This window comes from Gadus morhua, chromosome 8 (genome assembly GCF_902167405.1).
Source record: "Gadus morhua chromosome 8, gadMor3.0, whole genome shotgun sequence".
NCBI classification, from domain to species: Eukaryota; Metazoa; Chordata; class Actinopteri; order Gadiformes; family Gadidae; genus Gadus; species Gadus morhua.
Genome location: NC_044055.1, coordinates 26,012,300 through 26,028,689, shown reverse-complemented (window position 1 = coordinate 26,028,689; position 16,390 = coordinate 26,012,300). Strand labels below are relative to the sequence as shown.

Sequence of the window (16,390 nt, the reverse complement as noted above, 5' to 3'; positions counted from 1 at the left end):
CTTAGTCGTCAGTCCATTGCCCTCATTCTTGCCCACACTCGCGATACCCAGTTGCCCGTATCCCAGATACGTGGGGCGACCAATCCGGTCCCTCACAATTAAACTCGATATTTTTTCTTCTTTTTTTTTTTTTAAGTGGTGGGTACAAAATGATTCATGACGAAATCTGGTGGGGACGCGTCCCCGGCGTCCCCGGCGTAATCGACGCCTATGGTTCCGTACCAAATCAGCTGTCCTCTGCCATCTCAGCCCTTATTATATCCATTATATTGACGCTCACGCTCTGCAGCAAGCCAGACAAAGTTGATTGGCGCGGCGCTGTACAGCGAACGTAAACAAACAACTAAGCTAAGGTTAGCATTTCACTAAGCCTTTATTTTCCTCCCGAGATCCCGCTAATGTTGTTATAAAGTAAAGGGAAACAAGATATTTATTCTTCCTCCACCTCTCTCGCTTCTCTGCTTGGTGTCGCTTATAGTTTGCCTCCCTCGCCCTGGTAACGTCACGTAGGTCTACGTGTAACAACGAAGCTCCGAATACTGATTTAAGCTTTGAATACTAATTTTCCGAACGAGTATTCGAATATTCGAATAATTCGGGCCAGCCCTACTAGATAATAATTATCTTTGGTTGAATAGAACAATCAGTGTAAGAGTGTTGGCAAACATAATACATTACGATAGCACCGACAGTCGCCTTTTGGGTCCCTTATCAGTCGATTTATCCATGATGAATGCAACAATTGTCTCGCAACTGGCTGTTTATATCTAGCCGGTGCCATGTTTGGGGGTGTGTCTGTGCCGTAAAGCATTTTCGAAACTACAATCTGACTACTTTTTCGAGGCGCGATTGGATACTTCCGCTGCGTCACATCCGGATTGTGTCGGTCCGAACAGAGCAAGTTGCATGTTCGGTTTTTCCTTGGAGAAACGACAAGGGGCAATGAAACACCCACCAAACGACCCAGAAATGGTTGTAGAACCATCAGAATAACTCTCAACCCGCATAATTATTGTAATTTTTGCTAAAAATGTTGCATAGTGGGCCTCTAAAGGCTGTGTTGCAGCGTTCATTTTCCAATGAATTTGTGCAAATGGCTTGTTGATAATAACGATTTAAACTGTTATCCATTGTATTTAATGTTGTTAAGTATCACAAAATGGAATGTAATTCGTAAAAGTAGGTACTATTTTAGCAGTTTGCTATAGGAGGATTATTTGCTTATCAACACGGTGGATGTGCGCGCCGAAAGATGGCAAAAAGAACATTTGTTTGACCGGTTGCCATGGTTATCTCTGTGTGGTTAATTTGCAGTTTGCAGTGCTAATTAGCGATTTTGTCAGCTTACTGGTGCATTAAACTGTAATCAGACAATGCGGTTATATGCAATAGACCCTAGAGTATCTGTGGCATAAAGGCTCGGACGAATTTCGAATTATAAATATGTACTTTATGTTGAAAGTATAGACTGTCGCGATTCCCATTTAAACTAATGGCGCAGTGATTATTCTTCAAAACGAGGGCTGGTAAATTGTGAAGAATTAATTAAACTGTAATCAGACAACGCTGTTATATGCTTAGATATGTACACTTTATGGTGAAAGAATAGACCGTTGTGATTCCCATTGAAACGAATGATTACGGTGATTATTCTTCAAAATGAGAGCTGGTAAATTGTGAAAAATGAATTTTACTTTGATCAGACAACGCGGTTATAGCTATATAACCTAGAGTATCTGTGGTATAAAGGCTGGGACGAATTTTGAATTATAAATACGTACAATCAATAACGTTAGCTCTCTGGCTCATAGCTCAGCGGACTAGAATACCTCCCGTTGCCAAGTCGTAGCTACGGTCCGTCCTATTTATGTGAATAACTTTATATTTGGATTGTAAAACGCATGAAAATATAAATGAATGTTCTGAATTTCTTTTCCTTGGCAAGTGACCATGGTATAAGCGGAATTATGCCCTTCGAGGTGTCAAAAACATGTTAGATCGATAGTAATTAAATGGGACTACTTTTTGAGGGAGATGAACTCAAACAGAGTATACATTTATTGAGCATACAATACGAATAAGAAAAAGCATAATTATTAAAGTATTTGAATTGTTTTAGAATGTTAGCAAGCAAGAAGTAGAATGAATGGGATAATCAGTCTTATTAAAAAGGTTTGTGCAACCGACCCTAACCCTAACCGCACAACAAGACATGATTGTGGCTCTTGACGCTCTCGTCTCTTTCTGCCAACAACATACGCGTAGAGCGGGGAGTGACGTAGAGTGACGTAGACTGATAATCCCCCTATTGATTCTCATTTCCCCCAGAAGGCATTGCATGACGTCACGTTGGGGAGACACGGACCAAAGCCGCATTGAGACCCTTGAGAGTAGAGAGTAGAGTGTTCAGCAGATTATACAGATATAGCAGGCTTTTTTAAAGCCTGCTGATGTCATCGTGTGTAAGAAACTACCCAATAATTTGCATTGTAGTGGAGGAGACCAGAGATGGAATGTGGAGTCAAAAACATATTTGTCAAACATTATTTGTTCCACCATTTCAATCATTTATTTTTAGATGTGAATCTAAAATATGAAGACTGTGAAGTCTGAAAATGCATTTGTTAAATGTTGAATAATTTAGGGCAGTGGTTTTCAAACTGTGGGGCGCGCCCCCCCTGGGGGGCGCCAGAGTTCTTCAGGGGGGGCGCGACGTGAGAAAAAAATAAACCCGAAAAAAACCCTGAAAGACGATGATTCAAATCATCAGTCGTACTTCAACTGTAGAAGTAACATAACTAAATCAATTTTCAACCGTTTATCTTCGTGCAAACCATTTAACAAATCTACACACTTGTATCTTCAATAATATCGAAACAGAATTTCGATATCATTTAAAATGTCTTCAGAATCACAGTTTTAGGTTCATACTGCTTCGTTTTCAGCTGTTTTCATTGAAGACGTCAGCCCATTCTGATACACCTACTTCTAGACATCGTAACTCATTCCTTTTTCAACCGTTTACCAACGTTCAAACCATTAAACAAATCGACACACTTGTATCTTCAATACTATCTAAACGGAATTTTGATAGCATTTATACTTTTTTCAGAATCACAGTTTTAGTTTCAAACCGGCGTCGTTTTCAGTTGCTTATAATAATTTAGGTCACCATAGCAACGCCGGTAAACAAACCCCGCCGAATATTCGAACCTCTGGACTGAAAAGGCAGATCTGATTCGACTCAGAAAATTCAGAGTCGGGGACCCTGAATGAATCTGTAAACTGGCAGTTTACACAGATTAAGATGTTCAAATGTATTTAAAAAAGGTTAAGCTAAAACATGCTTAGATAAAGTTGTTAAATTGTGTTGTTTAAAAACGCAAAAAGATGTTGTAATGTTTCAGAAATATGTTAAAAAATTTGTTTCAAATGTTTCAAAAATTTGTTCCAAATGTTTTAAAATTATGATCGGAGATGTTTGAAATGTGTAAAATAATTAAAATAGCTTTCAAAACACAGGTATTTAGAAAAAAAAATTGGGGGGGGGGGCTCAGCTGAATTTTTTTCTCTGAGGGGGGGCTCACTCTCTCACACTTTGAAAACCCCTGATTTAGGGTATATTTATTGGGGGGGGGACAATTCATGTTTTTCAGAAATAAGGGGGGGTAATCATCATGACGTCCTATGATATTTCAGGCCGTCACTAGTTTGAAGGTGAGGATGGATTGCCTGGCCCTGCCCGTGCTATATGATATCAGCAGTGATGTCTATCCTCACACCGGTCACCTCGCTGGAGATGCCTACAGGAAGCCATGGATCAGAGGTATTGGCTATTGTATGCCTGAAACTTAACAAAATCCAATGTTAAATGTGAAGTTGTTTTCACACCCTGTTAAATTCTGTGTGCACGAGATGGCGCCCAGTGTAATGTACTTCCACATCCTCTGTAGGAAGTGTTATCTCAACCTGCAAGCTGTCGGTGAATGTATGTATACTGGATGACCCAAGAAGAAAGGAACAGCCAGTTCATCTGCCTTTGGAAAGGTAACATTTCTATTCATTCATTTACTCTTTTTCTTCACTTATTTGGCATATTTTAAGGAGTCGAGTAGTTAGGGTGGAGTGTTTTCGTACTACAGGTTAAGGAATAAAGGAGAGCTGATAGATGTGGTACCAAGTTCAGATCAAAACTCCCAGCAAGGTTTTGACCAGGACGCGTTAGCAAGACTCTTACAGGACTCAAACTGTTTCACACCAAGGCAAGAACGCTTTTACAAGAGCACAACTGACCTCATGTCAGTCACATATAACAACAAGGGTGAGTGGTTTGAGATTCAGTATACCTAATTATTCCTGCATTATCATTTGAATTCTTCTGATTTATATTCTGAAACGTCATGAATGTATTAGATTGCCAAATGTGTTATAATGCTATAGTACTGCGTATAAGAACAAATAGATTTGATGTGAAAATAAAAACGTATTATCCATACTCCAGATCTCCTGCTAGAAGAGGTCCTGGGGCCTCTCGCTGTCTTGAAGAGTCACTTGCACACGCTGAAAGCCAAGCTATCAAGTCTGAGTAGGATTCAAGTATCAGACCCTCTCCTCAACACAAGCATACTCTCAGAGGATTTCATACTCAGGTGAAAGGGACAGGACTCTGCAGTTTGAGTGTATAGAAGTCATTTATTTTGAAGTTGATTTTTCTTGTCAGAATCCTGAATTTATGTTTAATGGCTTCACTATAGTTGTTCAAACAGTACATATTCTTCTTAAGAAATGTACTTTTTTGGAAATTCATATAATTACCAAAAGCCAGCACTCATGCACAGAAGCATTTCATTATGGATAACTAGTATTAGGACTAGTAAGTACGTACTGTTTCCGTCATAGTAGGCAATGTGAAAGTCAAGGTCAAGCAAGTTTTTCGTTGTTCAAGTTCTGATTGTTGAGTGTCTCAACCTAATGGGCCTGTTTTGCAGGCATTGTGCACCTTATGAGATCCCTCCTTATGCAGACAATAAAGAATTTACAACCAGCTCACACGTACATGAAGAGTTCCACACAGAGGCTGTGCTCAATCATGCTGTAAGATATATTTGTAAGATATATACAACAATTATTTATTTATATATATATATATATATATATATATACACTACTATTTTCTACTCCCATTGTCTTTTTACTACAACCAATGATAATTCATCTAAATAAAAATAGCTGAATTGCAAAACATAAATTTCCACAAGCCTTTTCTCTCCGTTTTGTAGTCTCTACTATTACCAGTTGGTCTGGAAATACTCTACCTCTACAGAGAGAATTACTGCAGCTTGAGCATTGAACAGGTCCTGAAAGTTGCTCCCGAGCTCCTGGAGTATCAAGTCTCAACACTTAATGTGCTTCGTAAGGGTAATAAGGACCTTCTTAAACCCCAGATAAAAAACACACAAAAAATGCATTACAATGAGGTGGAAAAATGAAAGCAAAGACATCAATTGATTGGACCATCAACTTCAACTAACTGTTTTCTTTCAGCTAACCTTCAAGCTTCACAGCTGGCAGTGGACATTAGCCGGCTTAATCCAATAAAGGAGACGGCTTCTGATATTAAGATGGTTGGAGACCCCTTAGGCTCTATAGGTAAAGGCCCCCGATGTACTTAACACTTCCACTAAATCTAAATCGGCGTGCTTAGTTAGGATGTCAAACAGCTGTGGAGCATGGTGATGTATGATGATGATGTAGACAAAAAAGTCACTTTGATGTGACTGACAGAGATGAGATAAGACATGAGACGTGGTGAGATGAGAGATGATGATTAATTTGGTATTGTTGATCAATAGCAGGCAGTGGTGCATTTGCCATTTGGTCTGTGGGAACACAACACAATTTTATATCGGGGCTTTTAGTAAAAAACATGAACTAAATGCCAGTGTCATTGTGGGAATAGAAAGGTAATGGCCTATTGCATTGCTGTTGAGGACTTATTTTGCAGCTAGCTCAGGTCATTGTAACCCTTTTAATATCTCATTGTGTGAGTAGTAAGATGTAAATAGGAAGTGATTAGGTAATTCTACCAAATCCCCTAAATTTCACAACAAAGAACATGTGATATCTTGTGTTCTAAGTCTGTCTTTACTTAGGAACATGAGTTTGTGAATGCCCTTCACGGTTTATTTTCAGGACACATGGTTCTTTCTACTGCGTTGGAACTGGACCTGCCTCTGACACCCCCTACCCAGACTGGTTTAACCCTGCTCTGGTTGTCTGGCACTCAGCTCCCTCTGGAACAACTGTCCCTGCTCCACAGACCGTAAACCATACTTTTACAGTCATTATTAAATACATCAATATATTTGCAATGTATCTATGGAACATGTAATATATTGTAATGGAACGTGTAAAATAGATTGTTGTGCGTATTTCTGAAAGACTTGTACACTGGACAAGATAACCCTGGGTTCTTCTTACATGCAGATCTTTAGTCTCACAGAGAGATCAGCAGGAGATGGAGCTGTATGTCTGGAAAGCAGAGAAGCACCTCAACTGTGTACTGGGCTTTCTGTTGACTGGTATTACAGTTATTCAATTGATAATCAATACTTTCATTATTAAGCAGTTGGTTATTGAACACCATTAAACAGTTGAGCTGCCATTAAAAAGTGTCATACCTCCAAAGGATAAGTGTTCTGTACACAGTGCATCCCGAGGGCTTCCACATGGAGCATAAGTGCCTAAGCCTTATACTTAAGAACACCTCACTTTCATAATAAATCAAACGTGACACATTTAGTCTCTTATAACATGACGTGAAATTTGCATATAATCATCACTTTAATACGAGTGATTGAAATGGCCATTTAAACCACCAAAGCGGTCCAAGCACTATGAAAACAGTTCATGCTTCAAGTCACACTGGGCGCAGCCGTCTTGAATAGTTCAACCAACGTTGCTTCGCAACCTCTGGTTCAAAGCGGAGCTAGAAGTAGACTTTTTGCTCCGGTTTCTTACAACGAGGAATAAAAATAATTATATCGAAACGTTCTATCGAACACATTTTCTATTGATATTGATTACGTAGCTATCGCGATACATATCGTTATCGTTTTATCGCCCAGCCCTAATCACTCCTCTGCTTTTTAACAGAACCACAAACACACAATCCAGCTGTGGAGTTCTACCCTGTGTCCAATGCCCTGAAGGAGCTGAATAAGGAGATTTTGGTCTGTGTTCATGCCAGCAGTGATGCTATCCTACAGTCACAGATGCTGTGGGAGAAAGGAGTACCTGGGTTGTGTTTTAGCTGCTGTGAGTTCACAGAGAACCTGACCTCTGGATCTTCCAGCACCAAGGAGCCTACCATGGAAGACTTCACAGCACTGTCTCCTGAACACATTGAAAGTTCGTCCATTGAAAAGTTATCTGTCAATTTTCGTATTACCATTCACAATGAGAATGATGACCCCACTGCACTACCCTTATGTTTTTTTTCCTCTTCCTTCTCAGCAGATATTCTGACAGCACAGGAAAAGGATAGTGGTAAGGAATGTCTTCTGTCTATTTAGTTTTAGTTTAGTTGAAGGGTCCTTGATTTGTTCAGTGCAGTACATTCTGTTTTGTTTTGATGTATTTTTTTTTACTTGACTTTAAGCATATTCTGTAGAAAACTCATCTGCCTTGTCTTCCAGTGCCCGAAGTGTCAATCAAAGGGGTGAAATCCATCTTGAAGAAAGGAGTTCCATCAGATCAACCAGCAATACCTATGAACTTTGATACGTCGACATGTGCTGTCAGAAAAAATAAAGTCAATGTTGTAAGCCAAGTTCATCAGAGCTTCATGGTCCTAACTAATGAAAAACAAATAGAAACCTCTGCGCTGCTGCCAGCAGTTAGTGTTTCCAATTCAACGGCCAAAGAGACATTTTTAGTATGTGAAACCACATTCCTGGATCTGAAGGACACTTCCAGCCATGTAACCAGACCTGCCAGCTGTAACCAGAGCCAACCCAGTTTCTGCACTTCCTTTGGTGCTGAACGTGCCAAATCCGCCCATCTTTTGTTGAGAAACAATAAGAGGAGTCTCCTGGCAGAGAAAGATCCAGACCCTCTGTCCACCTTTATGATGCTCCGGTCCCAGCAGACATCCCCTGACCCTGTATTACCCCAGCCATGCCCCGGATACACAGGTACAGGCCCAATCCCTCTGTTATGTATCCTTACATTCTGCCAGAGTACTCTTACTAAATGAGGACTTAGCACTTAGAAGTACAAACTAACTAGCTCACTAACTAGTCACTCACTTTGTCATGCAATACATACATACAACTAGTTAAACATAATTTATACTGTATTCAAATATTCTTTTGCGTGGTAATAATCATTTCAAAAGTTTATTTGCGCATTACAGAACGATTAGAAGTAATTAATGGAAGTCAAGCCAATAATGTGTATTCCTAGTTCGGAATGTGTTCAATATGGTATTATATCAATAATCCTCACTATCATAGATCCTTAATGCCGTCTAATATTTTGTGTATCAGAAGGACCAAGAGTGCAGCAGCCAACTCCAGCAAAACCTCAGTCACACCATATCCTGGGACCCCACGGCTGGCCCATGGTGAGGACTGGGTTTGTCGCAAGTCACTCAGCCCAAGTCCAAGAGACAGAGGCTCAACCGCCCAGTCAGGCCCTTCCTGGTCCCCCGCTTATTCAGGACAGACAGGAAGGAAGAGTTGCATGTGTTGAAGCCACAGGTATTAAGTGACAGTATTTATAAAAAAAAAAATATATATATATATTATATATTATATATATATATATATATATATTATATATATTATATATTATATATATATTATATATATATATATATATATGTCTCTTGGACTGGAATAATAGGGTTGAATCAAAGGGCAGGGCAAGGTCCTGCCCTTTTGATGAGTGTGTCAACCTCTCACAAGAGTCAATGCTGGGTTTGAGTCTATTGTTCCTAAGCACTGCCTGGTGGACCTGCTGTCTCCTCAGAGAGTGTGTGGCGTGCGTACTGTGAGCTGTTGGCCGTCGCCCAGCCCAGTCTGTCCAGGGCCAGGGAGCTGGGGCTCAGCTGCCCGGCCTGGGGAGACTTCAGCAGCATCACCCCTGACCAGACCCGCTTCGTCCTCAGACAGCAGGAGAAGGAGCTCTGCAGGCATCAAGGAGAAGTTCAGAGAGGTGTCTTTATCATGTGGATAATACTTAACAAACTCAAGATAATACTTTATGATCCCAGATGGGGAATTCTGGTGCCACAGCAGTAATACAGAGAATTTAGATAAAAATGAAAAACAATGAAACTACCAAAATATACAGTATTCTACCGAGTAGATTTCTATATTCACAATCAGAGTAGTTGAAATGTAGCTGCAATATCAAAAGTACACATGAGATAGTAGTAAGGTAGACAGGTTGGAGGGCTACGGCATAGTTCTGATTAAGTGAATCAGCAAGTGCAAAGGTGCTTTTGCCTTTTAGGTATACAAAAACATAGTTTCTAAAAAAGATAAGCTGACCAAGGCACTCTTCTTAAAGTTTAAAAAGCTTTAATAAATAGGCTAATTAATACGTATCTCGTTTGGGTAAATAAGGTTTTACAGATTACAAGGAAAATCAATGTTATGTGGAGGACAGCGCATCCTGCCACATAGTGATCTGCTATCATACCACTAGGTGGTAGCGTAGGACACAGCATTACCAAGTCAACATTGTTATGAACATCAGAGCCCCTATTTTAATGGTCTGAAACGCAAGTGAGAAGCGCCAAACGCAAGTAGCTTTGTGGGCGGTTCTATATGACTTGCGCCCGGCGCAAATCTAAAAAGGGTCTGAAGTAGTCTAATTACCCGTAGGTGTGGTTGTGGGCGTAACGTGCAATAAACCAATGAGAGTGCCATCTCCCATCCCATATAAGAGCCATGAGCGCATTTGAATCTGACTGATATTTTGACATTGCGTTTGCAGTCTCCGATGAGACAGATGCATGACCACATGCATTTCAAACTTCAAATGGCTCAGTTTATGGCAAAATAATATGGCCTAATTTACACATGGAATAGCATTTTCTTCCACAGCTAAATCCTCATATAAATTTTGGCAAAGAAAACAACACAAATATGATATGCAATAACTGGTTCTATTTAATGATATTCGCAATACATTAACAAACAATGTTTCTTACCAGTATTGTATGCATTATCGTTATCGACTTGTGTTCCTAATATGCATGTGTCCCCCCGTTAATATACATTTCCCATGGACTGTATTATGCGTTACGTGTTTAGTTTGCGTGTGTTTAAACAGATGGACGCACACACGTGCGGCCACATTCATTAATTAATTTACACATACACGCATGCGCGCCCGCATTCATTCATTCTTTTTAAAACTCACTTGCGGTTAAACAATATTTTCTCACGATCAAATACTCATCAATCCTAAAAGTTATGGGCTTGTAAACGATGACTGTGTCAAGAAAATATGTGTTTGCTGTACGGTGTTTGCAGATGCATTGATTTAAAAGTACAACTTATTACCGCTGTATCATCTGTTCTTTCTAAAATAATTTACCAAGAATGTGCGGCTAGGTAGATGAGAAGCAAAGTGTATGCGCGAGGTGCACAAGCAACATTATGCATCCGCCCTTAAAATAGTATCTGAACAACGCGCCACTGACTTTAAACGAGGTATCTCCTGGTTTGTGGCGGAATGGTTTTCTGAAACTGCAAAATAGCACCAGGGAACGTTTGCGCCAGAACAAGCCTCCTCCTTTCGCCGAACCGCCCCTTGGGGCACAAGGTCGTTCCCTAATTTACCGACGCGTGGCGGTGGAGGGAAAAGGGCGCTCTGTGCCAGTTGCAAACTAGCAATGACACATGCGTCAGTGTAGAAAGTCAATTGCACTGGATGCAAGATAGGGCCCCAGGTGTAAGAAGCGGCTTACTTATACCTGGCTGTTGTCACAGTTCACAAAGCCCTGGCAGAAACTTCAATGTTTTTTTCACATGACAGATAAAGAGCTGCTGTTCAACCAGACGGCCCTGATCCATGTTCTGGTGACCTTCAAAGACATGATGCTTCAGTGTGACCTCATCACAGCTGTGGGTTAGTAACAACAGTAACGTCAGAACTCCCTGTGGTCCAGTGGGGAGCCGTGAGTGCGATTGGGTGGGAGGGTGCCACTTATGACGTTATTTTGTTCACCTTGGGGCATGTGGACATATGGCCGGACTTTTAATATACAGAGCTATTGGGTTCACAGTGCAACAAATAGCTCACAGGGTCGGCAAAGCAAAAGGATTGCCTTGCGCACATATGCCTTCCATTTAATTCTGTGTTGTCAAGGTAAACGTAGGGGCAAGGCCAGGTCTTAATGGGACAGTATTTGAAAGAGTGCATGGCTTTACAATGATATCCATTCGACATCATCGCATTGTCCTTCCTGAAATAGATACTGAAGGGATGTTTTAGCTTTAAAAAGTCAATGTGTTTTGTAAATGGAGACATTCAATGTGTATATCTATAGTCCTGTCGGTGAAGGTAACAAACACACAAATTGTCCTCCTGCTGAGAAAAAGTTGTCTCTCTCCCTCTTTCTCAGAGTACCTGACCCAGGCTGCCATAGCGTGTTCAGGCCAGCGCCTAGAGCAGCTGGTGAAGCGACTGCAGGTGGTGGTTTATCTCAGCCACCGGAACCAGGAGCCCAACCCCAAGCTTCTGGAGCTGCAGGAACAGCTGCTCTCGTGGCTCCAGAGCAGACACAGCTCCTCGGACAAGGTGAGTTTGCGGGGAGCCCACTCTCTTGATTCTGGATCACATTGATAGTTTTCTTGAGGATTAGTCGGACATGAAACAATAAATACCGTTCCTTTTGAGCTAGAGGTTGTAAAACGTGCGCGTGAATGTTTGTTTCACACAGAGTAGCAAGAATCATAGAAACTCTTATTATGAACTGTTCTGTACTGTACTAGTTATGAACTGAGGATTTTGTTCTAACCCTTGTTATTATATTTGATCAATGGTGTATATGTGTATATATATATATTAGGATTACCATTATTCTCTTTTATTCTTTTGTTTGATATGCGCTGTCCTTTTATGCGGTTGTAATCCCTGCATTTCCCTAAAGGGATTAATAAATTGTAAGCAGTATATTTTCTTAACTGTACTTCAATTACCTCAGATTAATTGATGTTTCTTTCCCCTTTTGAAAATATTAATTTTCCTAGGTGCTAATCTTAACAACAGTTGATAGTGACACCACAGCCACAATAGTGCAAGCCCTGAACCAAGCTACAGGTACTAATATCCCCATATCTCAGCTCTTTGTGATCAGTGTGGTACAATACCAGCTCTCACCTCAAGGTAATAGACATGTTGCTGACCTAGCTAGACACCTGTAAGAATTGGCCTCCTTTTCTGATAGAGGGCTAAGCCACTGATGCTAACGCTGGAAACGCTTGGGAGGAAGCAACCACTAGGAAGTCCTTCGCTAGACTTGGAGTATACCTGCTCACTATCAGTTACACATCTGGATGTGAAGGAATAACTCCCAATACCATAGATCCTCATGATTCTGTTTCTTCATCAGGTGAAGCTGCTACTGCAATTGGTCCCGAGGAGGGCCAGCCCAAGCTTAATGGCGCCACGGTGACCAACAGGTGTGTATTGGGAAACAACACTCAGTGAGTTTACATGACACTCGAGAAAACCAAATTATTGGGTTGGTCCGACTAGGATTGGATTTTTAAGATGCATGTAGTCGGATTAATATCGGCTTAATCGGGTTTCTCATGGTCGGATTAAGACCATGTGATTATTAGATTGATAGTCGCATTAATCATGCATGTATATGTTCAATCGGATTGGAATCGGATTCTGCGCTCTGTGCGTGCTTACGATTTTTTCCCGGGGCCGGAAGTAGAAGGAGACGATAGTCGTGTGGTTGTCACTTTTGAAAACGGCAAACCACACGATGGAGATGTCAAGGAGCAAAAGAGCAGAGGTCAGCCGTGACTCTATTACCACTCGTTGAAATGGGTACAGCGCCACCTATTGTACCGGGGTATAACATGCTTCGGCCAAATAATCGATTTTCTTACCTCCATGTATACTCTGAAAATTGCAGTTGTCCAATTGAGGAGCACAGTCGAACTATGGCTGTTCTCGGATTAAGCGGTGCATGTAAACGAGTGTGAAAATACATTTGATGGCAGTTTTAAGAGGTTTTCTGTAGTTATTCGTCATTGAGCTGAACTCTCCATTCATTCCGGTCCTTGTCTGCAGTGTGTGTGGGGTGGTGTGCGTTGTGGCGTGTGGTCAGCACATAGGAGCAGACTTCCCCTGGCCGAGCTTCTCCCTGGTGGTGGAGTACGACCGCCCGGGACATTCCCCGTGGGGAGCACTCTGCAAGGAGAAGAACATCCATCATCTCTGCCTCCTCACCAGCCTGCCCCGCCGGGGTCAGCCCTCAGACTGCACTGATTCACCCCATAGAGAGTCTGGTGAAAGAGGAGCTGCCATACCTGTGTATTTATTTATCCATTAGAAGGATCAACAATAGCTGACCCCATAATAACCAGCTGGTCTTACTGGGGTCCAAGACTTTTAAGGCTCAGTAGCATAAAAACAACAAATACAGAAATTCAACAAGACAACATCGACAAGTAGGCATCTATGTATGTAGCATCTTATTGACAACACAGGACTGAATTAAAACTGAAAATTACGAGAGAAACATTAAAAGCAAGTAGTGTGTGTAACTGTTTGTGTGTGGTGTGTGTTTGTGTTATTGTTCAAACGCGGTTGTTGTGTTGCTGCCCTGTTGCTGTGCTTTGTGTTTTCTGTATCTATCTGTGTGTTTTTCTCTCCTCACAGAGGTCCCGTCAGCCTGTCTGGAGGAAAGCGTACCATTTGTGCTGCTGGTCACAGATGGACTCCTGAACAGCCCTCTGCTCCTCCAAACACTGGAGACCAGGTAGAGATTCCCAACTCATCCTCCAGGTTAACTATATCGTTTTCATAAATTTTAGACGCAACATTGTGTTTCATTGTAGTTGTCGTTACAACATTGTGTTTCATTGTACTTAGACACAACATCAGTGTTTTGGAGCGGAGCTACTCACCAGCTCTGCAGTTGTTTGGAGGAACACAGCACTATGTGATTGTCACTGTCAATGAAAGCACTGCAATTGTTATCCAGGTACCAGAGAACTATATTTAAGGAGAAGGATTAGGGCAATTTTTTAAATATTACTTTAAATCTAATTTCTGCCGCCTTCTGCTGTTGGTTTACAGGGGTTGTTAAAGGTATTAAAAGGTAGTAAATTAAATTAGCCCAAATTAAGGCCATTAAAAAGTACTAAACGTCATCTGACGAGGTATTACATTTCCAACAAGGCCTATGAGTTTTTCAATTTGTGTAATTTACGTGCAGGCCTAGCTCCTAAGATCACTAAAACTTGCGTGGATTATTTTAATGCAGCAAGTAGGACCTGAGTGATATCAATGATAACAATGATTATATAAACGTATAGGGGGATTATTTGTTTATCAACACGCCGCATGCGCGTGTAGAATGATCTCAAAAAGAACATTTGTTGAATTAAACTGTAATTAGACAACGTGGTTATATGCTACAGGGGTTCTCAACGTTTTGACAGCTGAGGACCAATTTAGGAACCCAGAATTTGACTGAGGGCCACCAAAGGAAAAAAAATAGTCTAAAGCACGAAACTGAGGTTCATCCTTTCAAAGTAATGTACAGTCGGATTAAAGCTAACAAATGTAACAGGATTTAATTGAAAGCTAGAGAGAGTCGACTTTTCTCTTTATATTTATTTATTTTTGTTTAAATTAATATTTTTTTTTACTTACATCTGTATGTCATTGCGGGTCGCCAGGAATGTTTCTGTGGACCGCCATTGGCCCGCGGGCGCAGTTTGAGAACCAATGCTATTCATACTGTCACGTTTTCTGGAACGCCGCCATTTGCACGACCAATCTCGCCAAGTATGGCCGCCCACACCGCTCATCTGAATGTTAGAGAGACAGAGATATCTGGGAAAAAAAGGATCAGTGATTTTAGGCACCGATCCTTATTTGTTACCCCTAGTTTTTTTTAGTCCATTAGTATCAGCCTCACGCTTGCCTCAAGTCAATCTTCATGGCATATATATTTATTTAGTCCACAACCCCTCCCCATACAGTGGAGATATCTTGAAAGCGTTCAAGAGCACTGATGCCTACCAATATGCTGTGGCTGGATGGGTGAAGGACGCTAAAGTGAGGCACTTGGCCACCAATAATCTTTATCTGATAATGGCAAAGTTAAGTACTATATATTTGTGACTTCTTGTGAACAGTTTGTGGTGGGTTACTATCATTGATCGTTGAAATCAGTCATCAAATCATAGACGATAATTTCGCCGGGGACGCTTGGGACGAGTTTTCTACAAGATTAATTTTGTAGGAAGTAAAGGCTGTAAAGGCTGGGACGAATTTCGAATTATAAATATGTACAATCCATAACGTTAGCTCTCTGGCTCATAGCTCAGCCGACTAAAATACCTCCCGTTGCCAAGTTGTAGCTAAGGTCCGTCCTATTTATGTGAAAAACTTTATATTTGGATTGTATAATGCATGAAAATATAAATGAATGATCTTAATTTATTTTCTTTGGCAAGTGATCATGGTATAAGCGGGATAATGCCCTTCGAGGTATCCAAAACATGTTTGATCGATCGTAGTTAAAGGGGACTCCTTTTTGAGGGAGATGAACTCAAACAGAGTATACATTTAATAAGCATTTAATATGAATAAGACAGGGCATAATTATTATATATAAAGTATTTGAATTGTTTTATTATGTTGGCAAGCAAGAAGTAGAATAAATTGGATAATCAGTCTTATTAAAACGGTTTGTGCAACCAACCGCACATCAAGACATGAGGCTCTTGTCGCTCTCGTCTCTTTCTGCATATGACATGCTTGTAGAGCGGGGAGTGACGTAGACTGATAATCACTCTATTGAAAGTACACTGGTGTGAATTTGAGCTACGGTATGGATTTTTACGTTACCGTACGACCCGTGTGACCGGTAGACAGCCGCGTTTACATGGACACCTCTGATCCGATTAGAAATGGAAAACAGCTCAATCGGAATAAAAAATGATCCTATATACGGCTCAATCGGAATACAATTCTCTGATCGGTATATAATTCCATGCGGAATAGTATGGTTGGTGTAGTCCACTATAATCGACATGTATACACTGATTCCGATTGGTTTGGGGTGGGTTTTTTAACTTAGAGAGATGGCATCAGCAGCTGCAGTATTTCGCAATTGGTC

The 16,390-nt window shown here is 40.9% G+C and overlaps 2 protein-coding genes across 2 annotated transcripts in view; both read left to right on the top strand.

Annotated features, from left to right (window-relative positions):
- Nucleotides 1-5,279, top strand: part of LOC115548964 (uncharacterized) — a 73,044-nt gene extending 67,765 nt beyond the window's left edge. Inside the window, exons 3-8 of the mRNA XM_030363922.1 lie at nt 3,700-3,826; nt 3,954-4,047; nt 4,143-4,321; nt 4,502-4,649; nt 4,989-5,094; nt 5,259-5,279. Coding sequence (XP_030219782.1) covers nt 3,700-3,826; nt 3,954-4,047; nt 4,143-4,321; nt 4,502-4,649; nt 4,989-5,094; nt 5,259-5,279 — 675 coding nt within the window. The remainder of the gene's footprint in view (nt 1-3,699; nt 3,827-3,953; nt 4,048-4,142; nt 4,322-4,501; nt 4,650-4,988; nt 5,095-5,258) is intronic.
- Nucleotides 5,280-6,164: 885 nt separating this feature from the next.
- Nucleotides 6,165-16,390, top strand: part of LOC115548477 (protein shortage in chiasmata 1 ortholog-like) — an 11,678-nt gene continuing 1,452 nt past the window's right edge. The window contains exons 1-14 of the mRNA XM_030363135.1: nt 6,165-6,322; nt 6,487-6,581; nt 7,156-7,410; nt 7,519-7,548; nt 7,698-8,195; nt 8,550-8,762; nt 9,034-9,219; nt 11,053-11,145; nt 11,642-11,817; nt 12,270-12,339; nt 12,632-12,701; nt 13,327-13,502; nt 13,918-14,017; nt 14,131-14,242. Coding sequence (XP_030218995.1) covers nt 6,198-6,322; nt 6,487-6,581; nt 7,156-7,410; nt 7,519-7,548; nt 7,698-8,195; nt 8,550-8,762; nt 9,034-9,219; nt 11,053-11,145; nt 11,642-11,817; nt 12,270-12,339; nt 12,632-12,701; nt 13,327-13,502; nt 13,918-14,017; nt 14,131-14,242 — 2,199 coding nt within the window. The 5' untranslated portion in view covers nt 6,165-6,197. The remainder of the gene's footprint in view (nt 6,323-6,486; nt 6,582-7,155; nt 7,411-7,518; nt 7,549-7,697; nt 8,196-8,549; nt 8,763-9,033; nt 9,220-11,052; nt 11,146-11,641; nt 11,818-12,269; nt 12,340-12,631; nt 12,702-13,326; nt 13,503-13,917; nt 14,018-14,130; nt 14,243-16,390) is intronic.